General features: G+C 41.9%; 1 protein-coding gene and 1 long non-coding RNA gene across 2 annotated transcripts in view; one reads left to right on the forward strand and one right to left on the reverse strand.

Moving 5' to 3' along the window:
* LOC133222189 (uncharacterized) overlaps positions 1 to 23430 on the reverse strand; it is a 626079-nt gene that overhangs the window by 16052 nt on the left and 586597 nt on the right. The gene's annotated exons all lie outside the window — the stretch shown is intronic.
* On the forward strand, positions 17069 to 22142 carry OTOL1 (otolin 1). The gene is made up of 5 exons (XM_061371406.1): positions 17069 to 17194; positions 17390 to 17749; positions 19188 to 19277; positions 20184 to 20255; positions 20392 to 22142. The coding sequence occupies exons 1-5, from the start codon at positions 17182 to 17184 to the stop codon at positions 21285 to 21287; spliced, it is 1431 nt and encodes a 476-aa protein (XP_061227390.1). The 5' UTR covers positions 17069 to 17181; the 3' UTR covers positions 21288 to 22142.

Here is a 23430-nt window from a genome sequence, read left to right on the forward strand (position 1 = left end):
AAGTGTCACATCTACATGTATTCTAAATATCTTCAGGAATGGTGACTCCACCACTTCCCTCGGCAACCTCTTTGAGTGCTTGAAGAAATGTTTCCTAATATCCAACCTAAACCTCTCCTGGTGCAGCTTGAGGCCATACTTACCTTGAGGTCCTATAACTTGTTACCTGGGGCAAGAGACTAACCTTTACCTCACTGCAACCTCCTTTCAGGTAGTTGTAGAGAGTAAGAAGGTCCCCCATGAGCCTTCTTTTCTCAAGGCCAAACAAACCACAGTTTCCTCAGCCACTCACCATGTGAGTTGTGCTTCAGACCCTTCACACGTGAGGTACCAGTTTATGTAAGATGAAGGTTCAGTGTGTATATGAATGACAAACACTATCTTATCAAATGGTGAAGGATTTGCTTTACAGTGAATTATGGATTTGTAGATAATCAAATGTTGCCTGCCTTAAGAGAAGACAGGGCTTCAGGGACCCTGCCAAGGCCTCTGGTGTTTCAAGGACTTGTGTTTCCAGGGGAGAACCTCACCAAGAAGGATGGTCAGAACTGCCTCCTGATTCAATTGAGGGTTAATAACTTTTTCATGAGAAGTAGGACAGGATTTATTCTAAAGGAGGCCATGGTTTGATTAATCATGCATTGCTGCTGAAAGAGGGAAGGCTCTTTCCCTTCACCCCCTGTTTCTCCCTGAGCTGCCTGCTCCGGGTGGTGTCCTCCATTCCCTGACCCAAGAGAAGCCCACTGGCTTGCACCTTGGAAAAAATGAAAAGCAAAACAATGAAACAGGGACAAAAGGAAAGTGAGGGGAAAAAAAAAAGGAAATGAAAACTTCTCTACTAGACCAGCTGGAGCAGCCAGGGATTGAAGGAAGCCTCCCAGTGCCTTAAAACCAGGCCTATACAATAAAAGATGAGTAACATAGATAAGCTAGGCCTAGCCGTCCTCTTCCTTGGGGTTGCCAGCCTTTGTTCCAAACTTGTTTGAACCTCAGGTTTTGATAAGATTCTTGTGCTCTTTCTTGTAAAAATCATACCAAAGGTGTAACTTGTATAAAAACAAGGGAGTTCATTTCCTTGTCTCCCCAGGGTTGGTGCTCTGGAAGATTTGTTCCCTTCCTTGTTTTACTGCTAGGGATTTGTGTTAATTATTACTGGGGATTTGAGTGTTGGCTTTCGCTCCTGAAGGAAACATCCCCTTTGAGACATGAATAAAATAACTTATCTGCCATAAAGGCTAGCATAACATTTATAAAGTCAAAACTATAGTCTTTGAATATTTCATGAGTCTTTAGGCTCTGTGTCACAACTCACTGCGGAAATACTTGCCAAGAGGCAAGTTTCTTTACAGCTCAGGTCAGCGGGTGGCTGGATTGCACATCAGGACAGACTTCACTGTCCAGGTGAGTTTCCTCCCGTTTCTTTCTCCAAGTTCCCACAGCTTGCCTTTGCCCACACGGCTTGCATGGATGCTGAATTCAGGTAGGATCTTAGGTGACTTCCGGAAAGTTGCTTTCTTGCCAGGGAGCATTGTTCTGCATCGTGCCCCTGTTACTGCATGTTGCTGCTGCATTGCTGCTGCATTGCTGCTGCCTGCAGGCTGGTTCCTGCTTGTGGGTGCTGAGGCCAGTTTCTGCAGTGCCCCTGCCCCTTGTCTTCTGCTGGTTATTCCATTCACATGTGTAGGCTTCATCCATCCTGGAAGGTAAACCACTAGGCTATGAGGTTGTTCATTAGGGATTAAGGTGACTCTTTGAGGGCAAAAAGGGATGAACATTCTAAAAATACCTTAGTTTGTTAGGTGTCTGCTTTTGTGTCACGGTGATTGTGTGTGCTGGGTATTTTTATGCAAGCTTTGAATTTCAAATATTTACAAAGTCATGTGCCACAATGATGCTTTTATTAACTCCACTACGTAGTCTGCACCCGTTCTCTGCAAATGGTAGATCTTCTTCTATTCTGCAAGCAAGGTCTGAAATTTCGCTCTCTTTCGTATAGTGTTATTTTGGGTAAGTGTATTTTAACTTTAAGGGAAGAAGGAAAATACTGCAGGGTCCTCTGGAGGCCTGATTACCTGAGCAGAGTTAAGGATGGTCCCGCAAACCTCACAAAACAACATTCCTGTATCCTTTTCTTTTTGCAAGAGTGATATATCTGGGTATATTTTTTTCACATTTTGTCTAGCTAGCTAGGCCATTTTGAATAATGGAAAAGAAACTTCCAGAGTAAGCATAAGGCTTGGTTTGTCTGAGTTTGTAGAATATTCCTAAAAACCATCCCTAAGCTGGGATGCTGGGCAGAGATGATGCTTTGACTACTTCTTTCATTATTGTCCTAATTGGGTGTTACTTTTCTCTTGTTGAAGGTCAAAGACTGATCTCATTACAAAACTGCATTTAAAGTCAGTCTGACAAATTAGAGGACATATAACTGTAGGGCAGATTGGATAGAGCAATCACCTCTGTGGGATGTGTGTGACAGTGATGTCTGGATGATTACCTCTCTACTTGCTTTAGATGAACACCACATTGGTCTATAGCTTCAGTTTTGGAAATCAGTACAAAGGTGCTTGTAAGGCAAGAAAGGCTATACAGGATACCAGGCAGGCACTGGCTGGCTGCTAGTGGCAGCATTGGCTGGATCTTATCCTGACTTGTGGTGCAATTTCTGTTGGAACTTGTGCAAGGTAAGATCCATAGTCTGAAGCGAGAAATTATATTTCACAGGGAAACTGCTTAAATGTAGCATACATTAAATGTGTTTATTTATAAGCAGCCTATCAATTGTCCTCATAAATATCATTCCTGGGTAAATTCCAGTTGGGGCAACTCTGCCTGTACCGAGCTAAAGGAGGGGCTGGGTGGCATTCTGAGTTTAGGTACAGCAAGTAATTAGAAGCAAAGGATTAATCAACTTGGAATACGAATGCTGGGCGGGACCTATAATCCTGCATGAGTCAGATCTTCACATCACTTTCTGCTCTTGATGTGTCCCTTTGACAGTGCTAAATTGCCATAGCCAGTTTAATGGTCTGTATAAATGAGTGTGTGATCTCTTGTTATAATTGTAATATTGTCATATTCAGAACTATAGAAGTTCTGAACATGTCATAGAAATGAAGAATCATAGAATCATGGAATGGTTTGGGTTGGAAAGGACCTTAAAGACCCTCTAGTTCCAAACCCACTGCCACAGGCAGGGACATGTTCCACTAGACCAGGTTGCTCAAAGCCCCATCCAAACTGGCCTTGAACACTTCCAGGGAGTGGGACAGTCGCAGCTTCTCTGGACAACCTGTGCCAAGGCCTCACCACCCTCACAGGAAAGAATTTCTTTCTTCTAAATCTCCCCTCTGTCTGTTTAAAGCCATTCCCCCTGTCCTATCACTACATGCCCTTGTAAAAGTCCTTCTTCAGATTTCTTGTCAGTGCCTTTAGGCACTAGGAAACTGCTCTAAAGTCTCCCCAGAGCCTCCTCTCCCCAGGATGAACAAGCCCAGCTCTCTCAGCCTCTCTCCATAGGAGAGGTACTTCAGCTCTCTGAGCATCTTTGTGGCCTCCTCTGGACTCGCTCCAACAGAATTCTTCTTGTGTTGGGCGCCCCAGAGCTGGATGCAGTACTCTGGTGGGGGGAGGGGAGGGTTGTCTCACAGGGTGGATAGAAGGTAGAATCACTTCCTTCGACCTGCCCGTCACACTTCTTTTAATGCAGCCCAGGGTATGGTTGACTGGGCTGCGAGCGCACACTGCCGATTCATAATTGAGCTTTTCATCAACCAACAACCCAAGTCCTTCTCCTCAGTGATACTCTCAATTCATTCTCTGTCCAAACAATGCTTGTACTTGGGATTGCCCCAACCTGGGTGCAGGACCTCAAACTGGGCCTTGCTGAACTTCATGAGGTTCTCATAGGCCCACCTCTCAAGCATGTCAAGGTCCCTTGGATGGCATCCTTTCCCTTCAGTGTGTCAACAGAACCACACAGGTTGGTGTTGCTGGCAAACTTGCTAAGAGCGCACTCAATCCCACTGTCCATGTTGCCAACAAAGATGTTGAACAGCATCAGTCCCATTACTGTGGGTATAGTTATTGCAGAATTCTTTCTTTTTAGCAGAGTGGGTCATTTACAAGATGTCGATTTTTGTTAGGCAAAGATTCTGCAAGCTTCAGCCAGGGATGTTCATACCTTCAAGACACAACCCATTCCTCTTCCCACATTTGCTGGATGACTTGTGCTGTTAACTGCCTTCAATCAGTATGTAGGCAGCAATTTACGGCTGTGTTAATGAATGCATGGTTTGCTCCTATAACTGCTTCCTAAGTATTTTAGAGAAAAATGGAGTTGTTTGGGGAGTTTAAAGTCTCCCTCTGGAGAAAGCAGCTGTGTTTTGTCATGGTCTGGAAGGACCTGGCCATTGAATGGCAATGCCAGGCAGTTTTCCAGCTGCTCTGTGTTGTACCCAGACACTGGAGAAGGCTTTCAACTTCATTTTGAAAATATGCAATTCCATCTACTATCTGTTTCATCTCCTTGAGCTCTTCTACAATGTTGCATGAGTACGGTCAGCCTTGTGATTAGTCCTAGTCATTCTGATACCAGTTTGCTACGGGAAATTTTCTTAAAATGAGCAGTTCTTACCCATAGGTAGTTTTGCTGTTATTTTTGTTTTCCCCTATATACTGTGACCATACAGATTCAGCCTTTATTACTGTACTGCTCTCAGTGGAGGCAAGTTTGAAAAGTGTAGGTCTTACAGATACCTGACTTTTGTGTTTTATCTGTTAATTACATATACTCAGTGCTCAAGAATTCCATTTTGCTCTAGAGGCTGTTGTTAAGTTATCCCAGGAACATGTTTGTTGTGCTTGAGGAGCAGGATGCTTCAGATGTGGAGCATGATGTCTGGGCTCTGGAGTGGTGATTAAAGCTTAGGGCTGGGATGCCTGTGGTTCATCTTTGGATGGTGCAGGCTGTAAAACCGTCCTTGGCAGGGCTGTTGGAAGCACTTGGAGCGCCCTCTTGTGCTGAGCCTCTGGCTGAAGCAGCAGTTCTCAACATTTTCTGAAACCTCTTGTATTATCCTCCTCCATCCCACCTTCTGCCCCCTCATCCCGGTTTCTTCACAGCTGTACCTGCCAACGTGGAACCCCCCTTCTTTGTCTTTCAGCTCTGCTTGTAAAAATATCCTACATTTCATCACAAAGTCTGGCATATGGCATAGCTTGCACTACATTTGGAGTCCAACCGAGGCTCTATCTCCTCCTTGCAAACAGCAGCTCTTGCCGTAGAAATTCTTCCCAATGAAGCACATTTTGCTTTTTCTCCCTTTTCAAGGCCTGCTGTAAGAGGTGGGGAAGGAAGTTACTCTGCTCCTGCCCTAATCAGAAGATCTAAAAAATGCAAGTAATTTTAAAAATTATTTGAAATTATATTTATTGTTATTATACATTCCCCTGTATTACTATTTCAGAGATGCTGCCTTTACTGCTGCTGCCAGGTAAGGTGCAAAAGTGGAGAGGTTGGAATTGGAGAGAGTTGGAGAGAGACCCCCTCAGGTGGTCTTCAGGGGAAATTAGGGTAAATATTCATGGGAGAAAGATGGACGGTGCTTTGGTGTGTGAGAGTGTAAGCTTGCAGAGCATCAGATACTCCTAGTTGTGAAAGTCCCATAGCAGAGCTATGGCAGAGCCAGAAGATGCTCTTCCAGCCCCACACTGGCATCTGAAGCCACTGCACAGGGGACAGTGGGTGGTTATGCTTTCTGGGAGATGCAAACCCAATGTGTGTCTCACTGCCTCTGCAGCTCATCTCTGAGCATGCTGAGGTGTGAAATGAACCCCAAACCATGCTGTTCTTCTCACACTGCCTCTTGCCTGTTGTTAAATGAGGAGTCATGTTTCTAGGATAGTTAATTTTCACCTTGCATGGTATTAGGCATGTGTTCCAAAGAAATCAGTGGGAATCCTTCCTCTGACTTTAGTGTTCATCCGAATTCCCTTGCATCTAGTTTGTACATCACAAAAACCAATTCTCTCTACCTCCATTGCTTTGTAACTTTGTAGATGCTATAAACTCCCTGAATTTTTGAGTCCAGCACACAAAGAGACAGTTTTGTTCCCAGAATTTTTTGCTTCCTATCAGGATTTTAAGGTTGCAGTACATGACTCTCTACAACACTGTGACCTGGGATGTAACCTTGCTTTATTACAAAACATGTATTTGCCAGAGCAAAGAAGAATTTAGGTTAAAGGAAAGTAGGTATTTCCATTTCCTTATTTCCAATAGTTGTTGCAACACCTCCAGATGTAAAATAACCTGCAAAGAAGTCTGCGTCACTGCATGTTGACATGCCACAGAGGAGCAGGACAAGATTCTCTGCTGAAGAAAATTTGCTGTTGTTGAGATTTATAAGCCCTTTGTCTCATAAGATGCTTATTAACTTGAGTAGTTTCAGGCTGACTGGATTTTACAGTATTAAAATAGATGATGATTGCAGTGTTTAGTATGAAATAATAACTTAGGACAAAAGCTTTTGCTAATGCAAAGCACTTTGCCTTGGACAGTGTGTCTGACAGTGAGACATTGCCATCTCTTGGGCAGGTGCAGCAGGAACATAGACTTTGTTTAACGCCTGTAGTAATTAAAAGCCTGGTGGTGTAGCTGAGGACTAGGAAAGGGCTGAGTCTATCACTGAGTCCTGTATCTTGGCTTTTTAGTTGATGTTATTCTTACATATATATCTTGATACTTTCAAGGACACAATCTGACTCAGAAATCAGAAACAACGCTTCTCTCTTTGTGTAAAAATGGTTGTAGTTACTGGGTTGATGTCCCCTAAATATTACAAACTGTAAGTAATTCTCAAATTATGAGACTGGAAAAATTTAAATATAATTACATTTGGAATTATCATCATTTACCTCCTAGTGTCTGAGACTTTTTAACACAGGGCTCAAAACCAACTTTTTAAAATGAAATCTGCAATTTTCCCTAATCACAAGGTTTGAAGAGATTAAGCTTTAAGAGTCCTAAGTCTCATTACAAAACTATAAGGGTCGGCAGTGCTGATGCCTGATTTGCTTCTTGATACCACATCTCCCTCCTTAAAAAAGAAAGTAAGGCGTAAGTTCATGAATGTAATTAGATTTTGTCTTTCAGAAGGGGAAGTGGCAGGTATATGAAGGTAGAGAGACCCTCTGTGAAATGATTAGATGGAAATGATAATATTTGGCTTAATCCACAGTGCTGGCATAAAGGTTCTTAGAAAACACCTGCCCTTTGTTGATTAACAGTGCTGCTGTGGTAATGATCCCAGCACACACCTTTGGTAAATGTTGCCTGTTCTAACAGTAAAAAAGATTCCTAGAAATTGGCAGCCAGTCAAGTCAATTTTATTCCTCTGTAGAACTTTATGAGAACTTCACATATATGAGAATAGTTGCACCTGATCCATGTACAGCAGCAGATGCATGCCCAAATCTTTCCTGATTTGTTAAAAAAAAAACCCCAAACCCATAAACATTTTTTAAATTTTGAATATTAGAGTATGAATTTTTAAACAATGGTGACTCACACTTTTTGGCCATGTTTTGAACTTTAGGCATTTGGTCCTTGCAAAGAAAAAGTGAGAAACTGCTTATTTTCTGCAAGACTCTCAAATACTAATGCCTGTGTTGCTTGAGTAGAGCTGCCAAGTGTAACATTGGAGTGAGGGTGATAGAGGTCAGTGTCTGATGGAAAAAGGAGGTGTTGGCATGATGTGATGTACCTCTAAACACTTTGGGGAAGGTGGATATATGGGTTGAGTGAGGTGATAAAACAAAGGATACAAAAAATTAGAGACAATATAAAACTTTATGGTACACTTTTAATTCTTTGAGTTCAACAATATGCAATAGGAACATTTCCTGCAAATATTCCCATTATAGATTTGTGCATGTGTATATATATATACGTACAAAATACATAAATATATCTAAACTCACCACATTGTAGTGCTTAGATGTAGAACTACTCCTCAAGGTGCTCAGGGTGGTCCAAGCAGCCTGTTGACTACTCTAGCACATCTTTTTCTAGGTGCACTGTTGCTAACATGCTGATCCTCTGTAAATGCACTTTGGTGTCTGAATTGCACTCACCAGAAGCCAGAAGGGCCTCTTGCCTCTTTAAATCATTAAAAAAATCTAGTTAAAGCTGTATGTTCATATAAAATCCCTCTCACAGTTCATCTCCTCGCTATGATATTATCTAAAATACAATTATATAGTCCATAGTGTGAGTAGTTTGAAAAGGTAAATTGTATCTCATGACTGTTTATAGAGGTCACTGATTTCTACCAGTTTACAGAGAAATATTTAGACTGAGAGAGATAAATATTTTGAATCAGGTATCTATTTAAACATAATCTATTATAAATGTAGATACATAAACCTGCTGGTTTGTAGCAGGCTATAGGAATGATATGCTTCCTTTGGGATTATTTTGATCTTGGAATAATTAAATACAGGGATATACATCATGAAGTGTAGAGTGACCACTTTAAGCTGCAGAATTTGCTCAGGAAAAAACACAAAGGCAGCACATCATATCATGGGTCTACTTCATGGGTTTCATATATTAAACATGAAAAAGGGGATTTCAATGACGGAACGTGATTTCCAGGAAGCTGTATAAAGCAGCTGTTGCTTGGCATGTCCTTTAAATAGTGACAGTGGAGATCTTTCTGTGCTTCTTTAGAGACTGTACAATATGTGCAGTTTTTCTTCTGTATTTTAGCATCTAACCCTGTGCATACATCAATCCCTGTATTTGTGGATTGGAAAGAAGTTTCTGCAGTGGTAGATGTTCTTCTGGTGAGGTAATTGCACTGCATTATCACTGCATGTCGCTTCTTCCTTCTTTTAGAGGCAGCCTTTTTGCTGAGAAAGTTATTGCCTGTGGTGCGTTCAGCCAGTTCCCATGGATAACAGGAATAGTGGGAGACGGTGATCAGGAACATGGGCTGGGGACATGTGTGACTGCATTGCTTCCAGAGGGTATCGCCTGGAGGCTCCTGGGCTGCTTTGGCATCCTTGGCTGCACCATGCAGCTGGCAGAGGGGCTGACAGCCCTCGCCCCAAAGGGACAAGCTGCTACCACCAACCAGCCTGGAATTTCAGACCCAACCACCCTGAAGTATCATCTTCCCTGAGGTATAGTACCGGAGACAAGGAGGGAAACAATCCCACCACTTGCTATTTGCAAAGGCACAGCTATTGAGGACTATTTTGTTTCTTAAGCACACTGAAGAAAAACAGTAATACACCAGAAAAGCTGGGTTTCTGTGACATTCCCGAGCCCGACACACAAAGGGAGACTAGGGTGAAAAAGGGGAGCCAGGTAATTTTATCACTTTTTACCTTTGCCTGTGTAGAGTTTCCAGACAAACATAATGGCTGTGTTTCTTTATCAAGACCGAGGCACTTGTAGGTCCTGACAAAGGCGATTCCTGCCTGGGACAGGGCTTAGGGTGGAGCCAGTCTGCTCCCCTATGGGGAAGTGCATTTGTGTGGAGGGCCATTTTCCACTCCTAAAACAGCTTCAAAAATTGGCACCAGTGTAGGAGTTTAGCCTGACGAACTACAGTAACTTATGTGCTGTAGTTCGGGTCTCTCACAGAAATAAGTACATGTTACTAGTATTTTAAGTATGCATTTAGGGACTCTTAGAGTGATTGACTTGATCGAATGTAAAAGGTATCATAAAGTTCTTATAGTTCTTAAATAACTCCCTAAATGCTTATTTATGTGAAATGGTAGCTTTTGGATCCTTCTAGCCATTATACTTTAAAGTGCAATAAATCTCTATTTGGGTGTAACTGCACTGCCATCCTGCAGAAATTTAAAACAACATATGGTGTAGGGCTTGTGGGATATACTGGCATAGCCTGATGCAGGATTTTGTCTGATCTTATTTTCCCCTTGATATCTGAATCTTAATAACACTAAATGCAATTATATTGATTTTACAGGGAAATTATTTTATTCCTTTGCATCCAGTGAAAATCCCTATGGCAGTATTTTAAAATCCTATATGAGTAGTAGCTCCTTTTTCTACATAAATGACTCATTTAATTTTTACACTGCACAGTATTTAATGTTTTTATCATGAGTGAAAGCTCCACCAGGCTTTAAGCTGAAAACAGAATAACTGTAAAAGGAAAGAAAGATGCATTTTTCTTTCATTTTAAAGTTTTATTTCTCTCAAACATTCAGTTCATAGTTCTTTCTTTTGCAAGAAAATGCAAACTAAATGCTGTGCACGTGGACAGACCATATACAACTTCTGTGCTTCCAGGATGGCTGTGATGTCCATTGGGCTGTTCTCCATAGCATCTGAAGAGAAGCACCATCAGATAGAAAAACAATTTGATCTTTTAGTATATTGCTTGCCTACAAGTGGTTACCTCACTTACAGCTTAGTTCTCAGTAGTTGTATGTTGCATAGAAAAAAGTATCATTATTTATATGACAGTGTAGTTTGATGACCAGTGAAGGCTCTCCTGCAGAGCTGTATTCTGTCTGTTCTGACTTCTTGCTCTTAGTAAAGGGAATTTAACAATTTTTAACTTTTTGCAGGTAAACCAGGTCACATTGGGAAGAGAGGAATCCAAGGACCCCAGGAAGATTTGCACAGTGAGGACCAAAAGGAGAAAAGAGAGATCAGATGCTCAGTGGAGAAACAGAACTTCCTTCTCAGGAGGGACAGACTGGTCCTGGAAGACCTCAAAGCTAGGAGGGACAACTGGGTCTCGAAGGTGATATAGGGATGAGAGGTAATCAGGGGAGCAAGGGGTCCAAGGAGAAGAGAGGAGAAGTGGATTGAAAGTGCTGGAGGGGTCACATGGAGTCATCTGGTGTTCAAGGAGTGCTGGAGTTCAAAGGGCATCCTGATGTACCCAGAAAAAAGAGGTCAACCTGGAAAACATGGGCTCCTGGATTTCCAGGTTAAAAATAAGAGAAAAGACAGAAGAAAAATAGGGGAGAAAATAAAATTGAATGAAATAATAGCTTTTCCAGTTGGTTTTAACAAAAAAAAAGGAAAAAGGTTCATCTTTTCTTTATTTTATTTTCCACCCAACAAGGGAGAGTCCTGCTGACAGTTTAGTGCTGCCCCTAAGCAACATTTAGGAGGCTACAGCATATTGAGTATGTAAGAGGAGGAAAAAAGCTGCATTTTGACTTGACAAATTTTCTGTTGTACTGACTCATATGGAAATATTCCCTTCCCTAATTAACAGCATAGCAGAAAATTTTCATTTCAGTCTGTTTTCTGTTTAGTTCAATTGTTTCATGATTATCATAGAATCATCATAGAATGGATAGGGCTGGAAAGTACTTTAAGATCATCTAGTTCCACCCCCCTGCCATGGGCAGGGACGCCTCACACTAGACCATGTTGCTCAAGGTTCTGTCCAACCTGGTCTTGAACGCTGCCAGGGATGGAGCATTCACAACCTCCCTGGGCAACCCATTCCAGTGCCTCACCACCCTCACAGTAAAGAACTTCCTCCTTATATCCAATCTAAACTTCCTCTGTTTAAGTTTTAACCCTTTACCTCTTGCCCTACCACTACAGTCCCTGATGAAGAGTCCCTCCCCAGCATCCCTATAGGCCCCCTTCAGATACTGGAAGGCTGCTATGAGGTCTCCATGCAATCTTCTCCAGGCTGAACAGCCCCAACTTTCTCAGCCTGTCTTCATACGGGAGGTGCTGCAGTCCCTGATCATCCTCGTGGCTCTCCTCTGGACTTGCTCTAACAGTTCCATGTCCTTCTTATGTTAAGGGCACCAGAACTACACACAATACTCCAAGTGAGGTCTCACAAGAGCAGAGTAGAGGGGCAGGATCACCTATTTCAACCTGCTGATCATGCTCCTTTTGATGCAGCCCAAGATACCGTTGGTTTCGGCTGTGCATGCACACTGAAGCTGGCTCACGTTAAGTTTCTCACCAACCAACACCCCAAAGTCCTTCTCTGCAGGGCTGCTCTGAATCTCTTCTCTGCCCAACCTGTAGCTGTCCCTGGGATTGCTCTGACTCAGGTTTAGGACCGTGCACTTCGCATTTTTGAACTTCATAAGGTTGGCATCAGCCCGCTTCACAAGTGTGTCAAGGTCCCTCTGGGTGGCATTCTTTCCCTCCAGTGCATCAACTGAACCACACAGCTTGGTGTCATCGGCAAACTTGTGAAATAATAATAATGAATAATAATAATGAAGGAAACCAGAACACATTTCAGTGTTTCAGAAAGTTAAATTACTGGGGGGGATGGGAGAAGGGTATCTTCCAGGAGTCCTGCTGACTTGTGGGAAATCTTGTGAAAAGTGTTAATTATTTTTTCACACAGAAATGTTAATTTCCTCTTAGCACTTTTTACTTAGCTCAAATATAATCTGTTTTTTTTATCCAATTTGTATTCTATATGAGCATCCTCTTTTTCAGTTTGTCTCCTTAATACTTGAACATTAAGATTTTAAATTACCTATTATTACAAACCTGGCTTATTTTCTATGCTGCTTCAGTTTTCACTGTTTCCTCTATTATTTTATTCCAAACCAGACTTTTTTTTTTATTTATTGTCAGTCTACCTTGTATTTGCAGGCCTAGATTTTCTATTTTTATTTGCAAATAAATGGAAGTGGATCCCTCTGGGAGATGCTTTTTAAATCTCTTTTGCAGATCTCATTGAAGAAAAGTCCCATTAATTTAATACAAAATATATTTATGCAGTTTTCTGTATCCCTCTGTGTTTTACAAAGACAGCCGGAGAGAGGACGTTAGAAGGACAAGATCCAGGTTCAGAACTCCCTTGTGTGCCAGGAGGAGCATCAGACTGCATAGAGGTGAGGGTCTCTAGCAAAGTCCTTCCCTTCCTTCCCATCTCTGATAATGATGGCAAATTGGCATTAGGGTTGTAAGGATTAATGGTTGGAAGAATGCTGCTTCCTTGGGGAATTAATTGCTTTATGCTGGTTAAAGCTTCTAGAGGGTGCACTGACTTTCATGTGTTTGCTTTTGCTAAGTCCTGGGAGGAGCTTTTAGTAACCCAGCAGTTAGGAAAAGATCACAGCCCTTCCTACCCATGGCTGGTGGATGTGCCAGTAGAAATCAGTAGCACAAACACAGCATTTTTTTTAACTTAACTTTGCAAATCACAATCAAAACCAGATACCTGCAAATATGCAAGGCTAAGAGTGTGTTTGGCATCTACTTTGAGGGAATTTTAATGGCCTCCACACATAATTTATGTAAGATGTAAACAGGTAATATGTAGAACCATATCCCCTGAATAAACAGAGTGATTAATCTAGTGCTAAATCTTAATTTACAGTCTCAACCCATGAGTTTTCCAAACTGCTTCAGTAATTCAATACGGACGTACAATTTAAAAAGCCATGGTTGTTACATGAGCTAATAATTCTATTCCAGACTGCAATTGTTCAAGTTATATAGGAAAATACACTAACCAAGGATTAAAGTTGTATTTCTTGCTTTAGCTTTAGTGTGCAGCAAATACAGCGTTAAATTGCAGTCTGTGAAAGAGTAGCTTTGGTGAATATGGAGGCAACTTGTGTAGTAATCTTGGTCAAAAATGGCTAATCTTTCCCCATTGAATAACTAATGTTGCTAATAAAAAATCTTAGTTAAGATCAAAACAAAGGTTTTATTATAATTGGTTTGATTGCCTTTTATCTTCAATTTATGTGTCCATGATCCTGTCAGAAATATAGCTGCTGAAGTCACAAGTATTTTTAACCTCAGTTTCAAACATGTAGTCCAATTACAGTATTGAAAAGGGTTATTAATTTTTCAAAAAGAACTGTTTGAATTCAGGATCCAGCTCTGTTTTCAGCATTACATATGAGCATCAGTGAGTGCTGGTTCAGGTGCCACTGCAGGAGCTGTGAGAAGCCCCTGTCCTACACAGAGTTAGAGCATCTTGCTGCAAAACTCCTGACTGTTTTCTTTGAAATAGCCTGAAAAGCTGGTGAATCAATCTAACCTAGTATGCTTAGTAACAGACTTTCCTTAATCAACCTTTTATTGCAAATAAATCACGGAGGATTACAATTCTCTCAACTTACATTAAAGGTGAATTGATTGCTTTCACCAGCCTGTCTGAAACAAGCAGCCTTTCTTGTCTGGCAGCTGAACTTTGAGTGTACTGGTATGTAGTAAATTCAGACTGATTGAATGAGACTGTTTTCTTGCTCATATTTCACCAAGACAAGGCAATGAAAGGCAGCCTCACATTCCTGCATTTTGTACTGCACTCTGAACCAGGCTGGGAAATCTAAGAATAAATGCTGCCCCATTTTAAGGTCATGAGGGAAGAAAATGAGTGCTGTGATTGCTGGGAAAGAGTGAGAAAAATCAGTCAGCCTATGAAATTCAGAGGGATTATTGTTTCCAGTGAGAAGAACATGGTAGCAACTCTCCTGGGATGGGTTTGTCCCTTTTCCTAGTAGGGTTTCATTCTGCCAACCCACTATTTAGCATGGCCACCTGCAGGTACCCTGCTCTGAGCCAGAAGCAAAGGGGGAAGAAAGTGTTTCCTTGCTCCATCTCTGCATTTCCCTGAGACAGTCTGAAATTGTGGCTGAATTAGTGGCTGAATTCCCCTTTCAGTGCATTTCCATGCAGGCACATGCACACATGTACTGATGATCCCATACCGCTATTTGTGTAGTTTCTCTTTTACCCCTTCTATATTCCCATTGCAAAGAGGAAAGTGGATGCCAAACTCTGCACACTAAATACTGAGAGAGAAACCCAGACTCTGCTGAAGCAAATGGACTAATTCATGCTGAGTCTGATGGTACCAAAACATGTTGTTGTGAGTTGAAAGAGGAGTGTCCCTAAAGACCCCAAAGCAGTACTGGGGGAAGAAACAAAAAATGTCCCAAGTGAAGAGCAGTGACCCAGCCTGGGGAAAGCTTTTGAATTTCCTCAGATTTCAATGTCACCTTGCTCCTTTCAGGAGACTTTGCCAATCCTCCCTTCTCACCATACCATGCAGGCTCCCATTGGCCATGGAAGCAGCTGTTACACAAATAAAACTGAATCTCTCAGTAAATAAAATTGCCTTTTACGAAGTGCCATTGAGATGGTGTCATGCTGGGAGCAGGACTGTTTATAAGGTAGGAGATAGCACGTGCTTGTCATTTAGTCTTCAAGCGGGATATTCGCAATGAAGTCATAGAATTTAAGACATAGTGGCGATATAATTTGTCTCAAGAAAAGCTGCTGTCTGTAATGAATGTACAGCTGCATGAAGAGTGTATCTCCTCCTGTGTAGAAGAATTTGAATTAATTAAATAACAGAAAGGACAATCATCTCCCTGATATTTAAAGCTGGGAGATTGGGGTTAAATACCTGCTGTGAACAAGAATATCTAAATACTATAATTTTAGGGACCAAACAAAGGAATAAGTGTGTTATTACGATGTTCTTATGGGACAACAATTATTGTAATTGCTAACAATTAGTAGATTTTTTACATCCAATTAAATATAGATGCACTGAATGAGATGTCACCGCAGTGAAGTTTAATTCTTCATATTTTGTGTCCACTGGGAATCATAATATTTCCTAATGGGGGGGATTCAAATGAATGATTTTACAATCCTCGGTGGTGAGCTAAAGTCCAAAATTTCAGTTTTATTGAAATGCATTTATATATTTAGGACTAATTATTTTAGGAACAGTCTTGTCCATTATAATGCAAATCTGTTTAACATTTCCTTGCTCTGAGCTGTTTATTTTCTAAACAGACAGGTAAGGTATAATTCTTTTATTAGTTAGGTTTTTATAGTATTTGATGGCAATTCATCAATCTGGCTATGTAACTGCATAGTGTCTGGTTTTAGGGTTTGTTGCAGAAGTGGTTTGTATAGAAATGATTTTGAGTTAAAAACTGATTTACCATCTCCCATGAAGTTTCTAGGTCTCTATAGAGTTGCAGTTACCTTCTGCTCTGGCTTTAGGTGTGTGGAAGTTACAAGTTTAGTTATCTCCAGCAGTCACAAAACATTTCTGCATGAGCATGTTCTTCAAAAGGAGAATTTGGTTGGTTGTTTTTTGCTCTTCCTGGATGGCAGATCACCCTCCTTCTCTGCGATTACAGTTGCTTCCCTGCTGCTTGCTGTAGGGTCTGGCTCCTCTCTGCCTGCCTCTGCTGAGTGCTGCCCTCCTGCACCTGCTGCCCTGGAGTTAAACTATTCATGGTAAGGTTGATTAGGGCCGGTTGGAAGCAAATATGAGCTTATGGCAAGAATCAGTGACTGGTATCCTGTCTTAATGCGATACATGCACAGAGAAAGGATATTTTATCCTCTATGGGAGGCAATGGAATGAAGAATGAGTTAAACAGAAGTGATGGCCAGCAGTGATCACTGGGGATTTTGTGTGGATAATCGATTTTCCATTAAATGATCTGATTTTCTGTGAATATGGAAAAAAATCATGACTTTTTCCTCTAAAATGGAATTCTTAAAGGTGGAATGATTATAATCCATCTCCTAAATACCTGACTTTGAGTCAGACCACCTTTTGCCATCTGGATGGCAATATAGTCAGCATTTCTCCTGGTGACATTTTCATGTAATGAAGTGCCTTAGCTGTTAAGGAAGGTTAGATTACAGGTTCAGCAAGAAAGGGAGTCTTGTTCCATTTGTATTTACAGGTCAGTACACTGGTTTAAAAAAGAAACAAAGATGCTTTATATGACAAGTCATCTGAGAGGCATCATGTGTCCTATAGGAAAAAAAATGTATACTGTATTTCTTTCTGGTTCAGCTAAATCAACCCTTTAAAGATAAAAAGAATGACCTGAAAGTTTTTGCTAAAAGAATATACAAGACCAGAAAATCAGTCTATAACAAGTAAAATACTGACATAATAATTTTGGAATACTTGATGTTCATTTTGTTTCCATTTATTCTTTTAGAGCAAAGCTTTTTCTATTGTGCAGTTGTGTTGGAATCTGAAATAATTACTGAAATATTCCTAAAAATCCATCAGAAATCAGGTGTCCCAGTGATCATACAACTCTCAGTCAGTCCCTTGAACTTCTATTGATGCCCGTGGGACCATTTCCAGCCACCTATCAGGAGCTGCTAATAGGAGCAGCTGGACTGCAATGGTCAATAGGGGTGAGCAGGCAGGAGGTTTTGCTAACTTTGTTTTACTTTCCCCATAAAAAGTGAAGCTTTGTAACGTAGTCCTCCACTCAGATGCCCATGTGTGCTGGATGCTACTCACACAGGTCTGCTAGCTTTGCAGGGAACTTGTGAATGCAAAAGGCTGCTGTGCAGCAATTAATTATTGCATTTGTTTTTTTCCTACAGCTGCCAGCATGTGGAGCTCACTGGGGCCTGTCTCAGTGTTTGTGATGCTGGTTGTTACTGCTGTGCATGCAGGAGTGAAGGTGACCCCAGCCGTGAAGTACACGAAGACAAAACCCTTACAGCTAGTGGGTGACAGTGCCTCTCATCCCCCTCTCACCCCTCTCATGGGGAAAAGCCCATTCCCAGCAGCACCAGGCAGAGCCAAATTACCCACCCCGAGCCCTGCAGCCCAAGGGGCCACCACGCTCTTCCCCTTTGAGAACTACACACTCGACACAGGTGATTTCTTCTTCAACTGCTGTGACTGCTGCCCGCCTGCTGCAGGGCCCCGGGGGCAGCCAGGAGAACAGGGACCCCCAGGTATGGCGATGTCTGTCTCACTGTGCTCAGCTAAAGCCCATCAAGTTGTCGCCTGCTTTTCCTTCAAGAAATGAGTTGGCAAGGCTTATGCAGCAAATGCACTCCTCAATTCTCTGTCCCTGTGTCTGATCCCATGGGAGTCACAGATTTCCTTTCACAATCACTTTAACCATGGTTTTATGAATCTGAAATCTACTTGCAAGTAGTTCTGTATCTTTGCTGAAGGTTTATGGTAAAAGCCCATATTCTTGATGTGTTTTTTTTTTTTTTTCTTTTTTTTTTTTTTTCCCTTGGAAAAGAGGAAATTATATACAAAAATAATTTTGGGTTCAAATTTTAAAATAAATACTTGCCCTAACTAGAGGCAGCTCTGTATAGAACACCTAAATATTTTATAAGACATACTTTGTCTGTTTTTTCTACTGCTAAAATACATATATGTAAAGTGCCTAATTCTAATACTGATGTAATGAATAGTGCATCAGTGTGTAAATGTTCACTTTAATAGTGCTAATATTGGAGATAGAAACTACTCATCTGAGGAAAGGTGATAAAATAATGAGATAATTTTCATTTAATAAAATGTACTCGAGAGATTTTTACCTCCCATAGCTTGGGAGGGATTGGCTAAGGGAGATGATAGTGGCCGCAGAGGGAGTTTGCACTCATCTGTCTCTTGAGTGCTGATGGAAAAGTACTTGTGTCAAATTGGTTCTATTGTGATGATCGAAGCTGCCATAGTGTGCTCCCAGATGTGCACTGGGAGTCTCTAGATTCCCGAGTCGATGAAAAAGTAAAAAAAAGATTGAAGCCAACTTGCTTGCATTTCCACCCGGCCTTTATACATCATGGAACTGCCTGCCAGGTTCCACTTTTATACTGGCAGACTTAAGTCTTTTTCAGGAGCGGGGCAATTACAGAGCTGTAGGAACTTCTTAGAAGCACTCAAATATTAAAGACAGATTATGTCTTATGTTTTATGAATGTCTGAGCTCCTGTGGCTCTGAGGCAGCTGAAAGCTGGGGTTTAAAAGTGTCTAACTACAGCCAAGAGTGAAATGCAAAACTAAGATCTGGTGATTGCAGTAGCTGAAAGTAAAATGTGCCTGACTGGGGACCTGCAAGCACGCACCCCACTAACCCTAGCATCAGCAATTCAGTGTTGCCCCTTGCCTTTTGCCCCACTGTAGGGTTTCAGCTGTAGTGGCTGCAAGGTGTAGTGCAGCAGGGCTCAGAGTGAACCCATCTGTCTCACGTTTTCTTTGCATTGGTTGTATGATTTCAAATAAAAGACCCAGTTCTTCCTAGGGTGATGGAAACAGAGTTTTCCTTATATGCATTCCTCAATGACATGTTGCTTAGCTATTATTGAAGATTTTCTTTCGAAAGTTAAACTTTTGAGTTAGTAAGATAATTCTGTGGATGTCATTATGTTACAGGACCTAAGGGGGAAAAGGGAGATGCTGGTCTGCAAGGTCTGCCGGGAACCCCAGGTCCACAAGGTCCAAAAGGTTCTAAAGGAGAAAGAGGTAAAGCAGACTAACTGCTCATTTCAGGAACAGATGCTGTTGTCCTCATTGAATACCACAAAATTATAGTAAAAAATATTTATCAAAGAAAATGGAGCATGCTGATAGAGATTGACACCTTGAGAGATTTAGCTGGCATTAGTGCAGGGACAGTAACTCGGTATGTGCAGGTAGCATAGGAACAGCTGTTCTTAAAGATCTCATTGTAAATTCCTTGTTTGGAATGGGAGTTTAAAAAATGACTACAGTTTGCTTTGGATTAGGGATATAAATAGGAAAAAAATACCAGGGAAGACACACACAGATGTAAAAGCTGCATTTCAATTTAAGTATCTCAGGAAAAAAATAGCTAAGACGAGAGCAATTATTATCCATCGGTAATAACAGAAAGGAAATCCTGCCCTTCGTTTCAGGCTCAGGGCAGTTCTGTCCTTCCTCCACACACCACTGATAGGATCCTGTGGCTGCCTTTGGTCACAGAGGAACACACAGGAAAGCTGATAATGGGGAGTACTAGCAGCATCATGCTGAGCAATTCACTCAGTGCAGTCTCTTAGGCTTTGATTCACTTCTTGAACAAGACTCTTGGCAATCCATGAGTGAGAAATGCAGAACTGTCATCATTTCTATCCTGCCATTAAACACCAGCAAGTGCCTCCCAGTTGAGGTGCTGATTAGAGTCAGAAATCCAACATTCACGTGAGATGCAGTTGTCTGCATGATGGTGCTTGGTGCTGTGAGATTCAGCCATGGCTTCTGAAGACATTTCTTGAAAATACATTGCTCATTTCCAGTTTATTAATGAAGTGAGGGACACGTGCAAAATGGTACCAGTCATCTTCTGTGTAATGATTGCTGTGCTGCAGACAACACCATCAACAGTATATTAATGGTGAAATGTCTTAGGAGGCAAAGGGGATCAAGGCGAGCGAGGAGTAAGTGGAAACCCTGGTTATCCAGGCAAACCTGGGCTGCAAGGTATGTTACATGGGTTGGGAAACCCAGAAATATTGTGCTGACCTTTCCCTTTCCTGTTGATGATGCCACTCCATCTGTAAACCAATCCAATACTAATGTTTTGAATCTTTCCCCTCACACTTTGCTCTTTTCTTAGGTGAAGCTGGAGTAAAAGGCAATAAGGGCAACTATGGCTTCCCTGGCCTGAAGGGACAAAAGGGTTCCAAAGGGGACACTTGTGAGAATGGGACAAAAGGAGACAAAGGAGATAGGGGGGATGCTGGAAACCCAGGAGTGGATGGAGAACAGGGTGATAAAGGTGAAAAGGGAGACACAGGGGAGAAGGGCTACTGCGGGGAGCCAGGGGGAAAAGGTGCAAAGGGAGAAAGAGGGGAAGGGGGCATGAAGGGAGAAAAAGGGAGCAAAGGGGAGATGGGGGTTGAAGGTATTTCAGGGGCAGATGGAAAACAAGGAGAAAAGGGTGAGCAAGGAAGTAAGGGTGAAAAAGGGGACCTTGGACCTGCTGGTGTGACAGGACCTTCTGGGCCCAAGGGGGTTGCTGGCAGCAAAGGGGGCCGAGGGGCTCCAGGAAAGAAAGGCTCCCGTGGGGCAAAGGGTGCCCGAGGGGACACTGCAAAGCTCCTGCGATCAGCATTCAGCGCTGGCATGTCCAAGCCCTTCCCTCCACCCAATGTCCCCATTAGATTTGACAAGATCTTGTACAATGACCAAGAAGATTACAACCCTTCCACCGGGAGATTCAACTGCAGTGTGCCTGGCACGTACGTCTTTGCCTACCACCTGACAGTGAGAGGGCGCCCAGCCCGAGTCAGCCTTGTCGCCCGCAGCAAAAAGGTGGCCAAAGCCCGTGAGACACTCTATGGCCAGGAGATTGACCAGGCATCCTTCCTGACCATCCTGAAGCTCAGCGCAGGCGACCAGGTGTGGCTGGAGGTTGCACGGGACTGGAACGGGATCTACGTCAGTGCTGAGGATGACAGTGTCTTTACAGGGTTTCTTCTGTATCCAGATGTTTTTGAGAAACTGCTATAGATTTAAAGGTCAAAGATGTTACTGAGAAACATGCTTTCCCCTCTGTTTGTGAGAGGAGAAATGAGCTTCAGTTTAGCATATTGGTTTAGTTGGTAGGTTTTGTGATCTTTCAACAGAAACATTTATATTTGCAATATATGGATTAGTTTTAACTAGCAGCCCCAAGAAGTGGCACGTCCTTTGTGCAGGTGGATGATGGCTAAGAGAAACTGTTGTCCAAACACCAGCAGAACCATCATGGGGGGCAGATCTCAGGTTTGTAATTAGCCTATTCAAATTATGTAATGAAACTCATTGTCCAACTGCAATTTTAATCAGTCCAGCTTCTGTAATCCTTGCATGGTCAAAACGCCTCTGGAAGTCAGTACTAAAAACCACTGGTTTTGGTAAAGATTGAAGAGTTTGATTTATAGAGCTTAATCAGATGTGAATATAAGCAGTAGGTTTCTTGAAATCACATGAAAAGATTTAAAGTTATTTTATCATTGAATTTGTATTATCTAGTGCTCTAGACTTTGTCATGAGTTATGTGAAGGTTTGCCTGAAAGAGTACTAGAGCTATTTGATCAGAGTAAAAAAACCTAATTACTGTCCTTAGGCAAAGATATAGCTGAAACTTTCAAAAGTACCCAAGATGCATAATCCACCTTATTAGTCTACTCAGAACCCCCCCATTTCCGAGCTGCTGCTGATTCAGCCGTTACTGCAGAGTAGACGGGGAGGCAGGCAGGCTTTGGCACTCTCCCCAGGCCTAAGGCATTGTGACAGCCCAGGGGAAGTGTGGGCACGTTTTAGAAAAGCTGGCTTGCCAAAATGGAACTGAATCTTGTGAAATAAAAATATGACATTAAATAATCTCTGTATGTCAGATTGGGTATGTTTCCTTATTAATGCACCTTCTGTCATTGCAGTAACTTTATACCACCTTTGGCATATTAGCTAGGGCACAAAAAATCATTCCAATCAATCTTTTTTTAAGAAATAAAACTCAAGTCCCATAGTTAGCCTTCAGTGGCACTTGGCTTCTCAGGCAGTCACAAGCCTGGGACTTGTTTCCCGGTGTTTTGGAGAATGCTGGGCCTGACCCCAACATGTACAGGGTGGATTAGGCTGCCATTTGCATTGGTTTTACTTTCCTTGCTTAAATTGCCATAGTGCTTTCCATACCATATTTAAATAGCATCATAAATCATGCCCCTGTCTCTAATGTCCTCTTTTTGCATGGCCCCAAGATGAAGTGTTCCTGAGACTTTTTTTTTATCCACTGGGAAAATGAACAGCAGAGAACTACTGTTAAATTTTAAGATAAAAACAACACAATTTTAAAAGGCTGGTCCTACCTATCTGGTAAATGTAAAGGGTCCTTCAACTTGTCAGCTCTGCAGCCCTCTTTCAATATCAGCAATTTAAATGCAAGATGTACTGGCTTTGTCAAAAAGTTGGTACTTTGGTGCTTAATCTGAGTTAGTTCCTAAGTAGTTCAAATCCACAGTACTAAGTATATAAAAGATGCAGATTTCAGTTTATGAATTCTCTGGCAGCTGTTAAATATTGAGGATAACCAAGTAGTTGCAATAATAATTTTAGATTGCTGCTGTCACAACACCCTCAATTCTTTTGTTGTGCTTTCATGCTGCTTCGCATATGGCCCCTGTAACAGATGGTGGTATATAGGCATCAGACTAGCAATTTTCTCTTCTCCTGCTGAAGTTTCTTACACTTTTAGTACAAATAACGTGTACAAAAGAAAGAATGAAAAACTGAGGGTCTCTCAAGAACCTGCTCATATCTAGTCCTCTCCATAAATTAACTGCTTGGTGCTCCAGAGAAAAGCAGGGCTGGCAACACCACACAACCATAACAGCACCTGCTTCTTTAAAAAAAAAATCTGCATAAGATACACCTGTGGAGGAGGGAGCCAGATTAGGAGACTTTGAGCTGCTTAAATCCTGCCAAGGTGCTCTGAGAGCGGGTTAACAGGAGCAGCTAGAGACATCTTAGGCTGTGCAAGGTCTGAACTCAAATCCTGGGGAAGAATGTGGGATGCTTGTAAGACAATCTGACTGATTTCTAACCCCCCCCCCATAATGGATATGGGAGGGCTGTGATGGTAGTTTGATCTGGTACCTGTGCTAGGGACTTA

Source organism: Neopsephotus bourkii, unplaced genomic scaffold (genome assembly GCF_033783945.1).
Source record: "Neopsephotus bourkii isolate Nb327-2 ecotype Australia unplaced genomic scaffold, CSIRO-AGI_Nbou_v1 NB_1574, whole genome shotgun sequence".
Lineage (NCBI taxonomy): Eukaryota > Metazoa > Chordata > Aves > Psittaciformes > Psittacidae > Neopsephotus > Neopsephotus bourkii.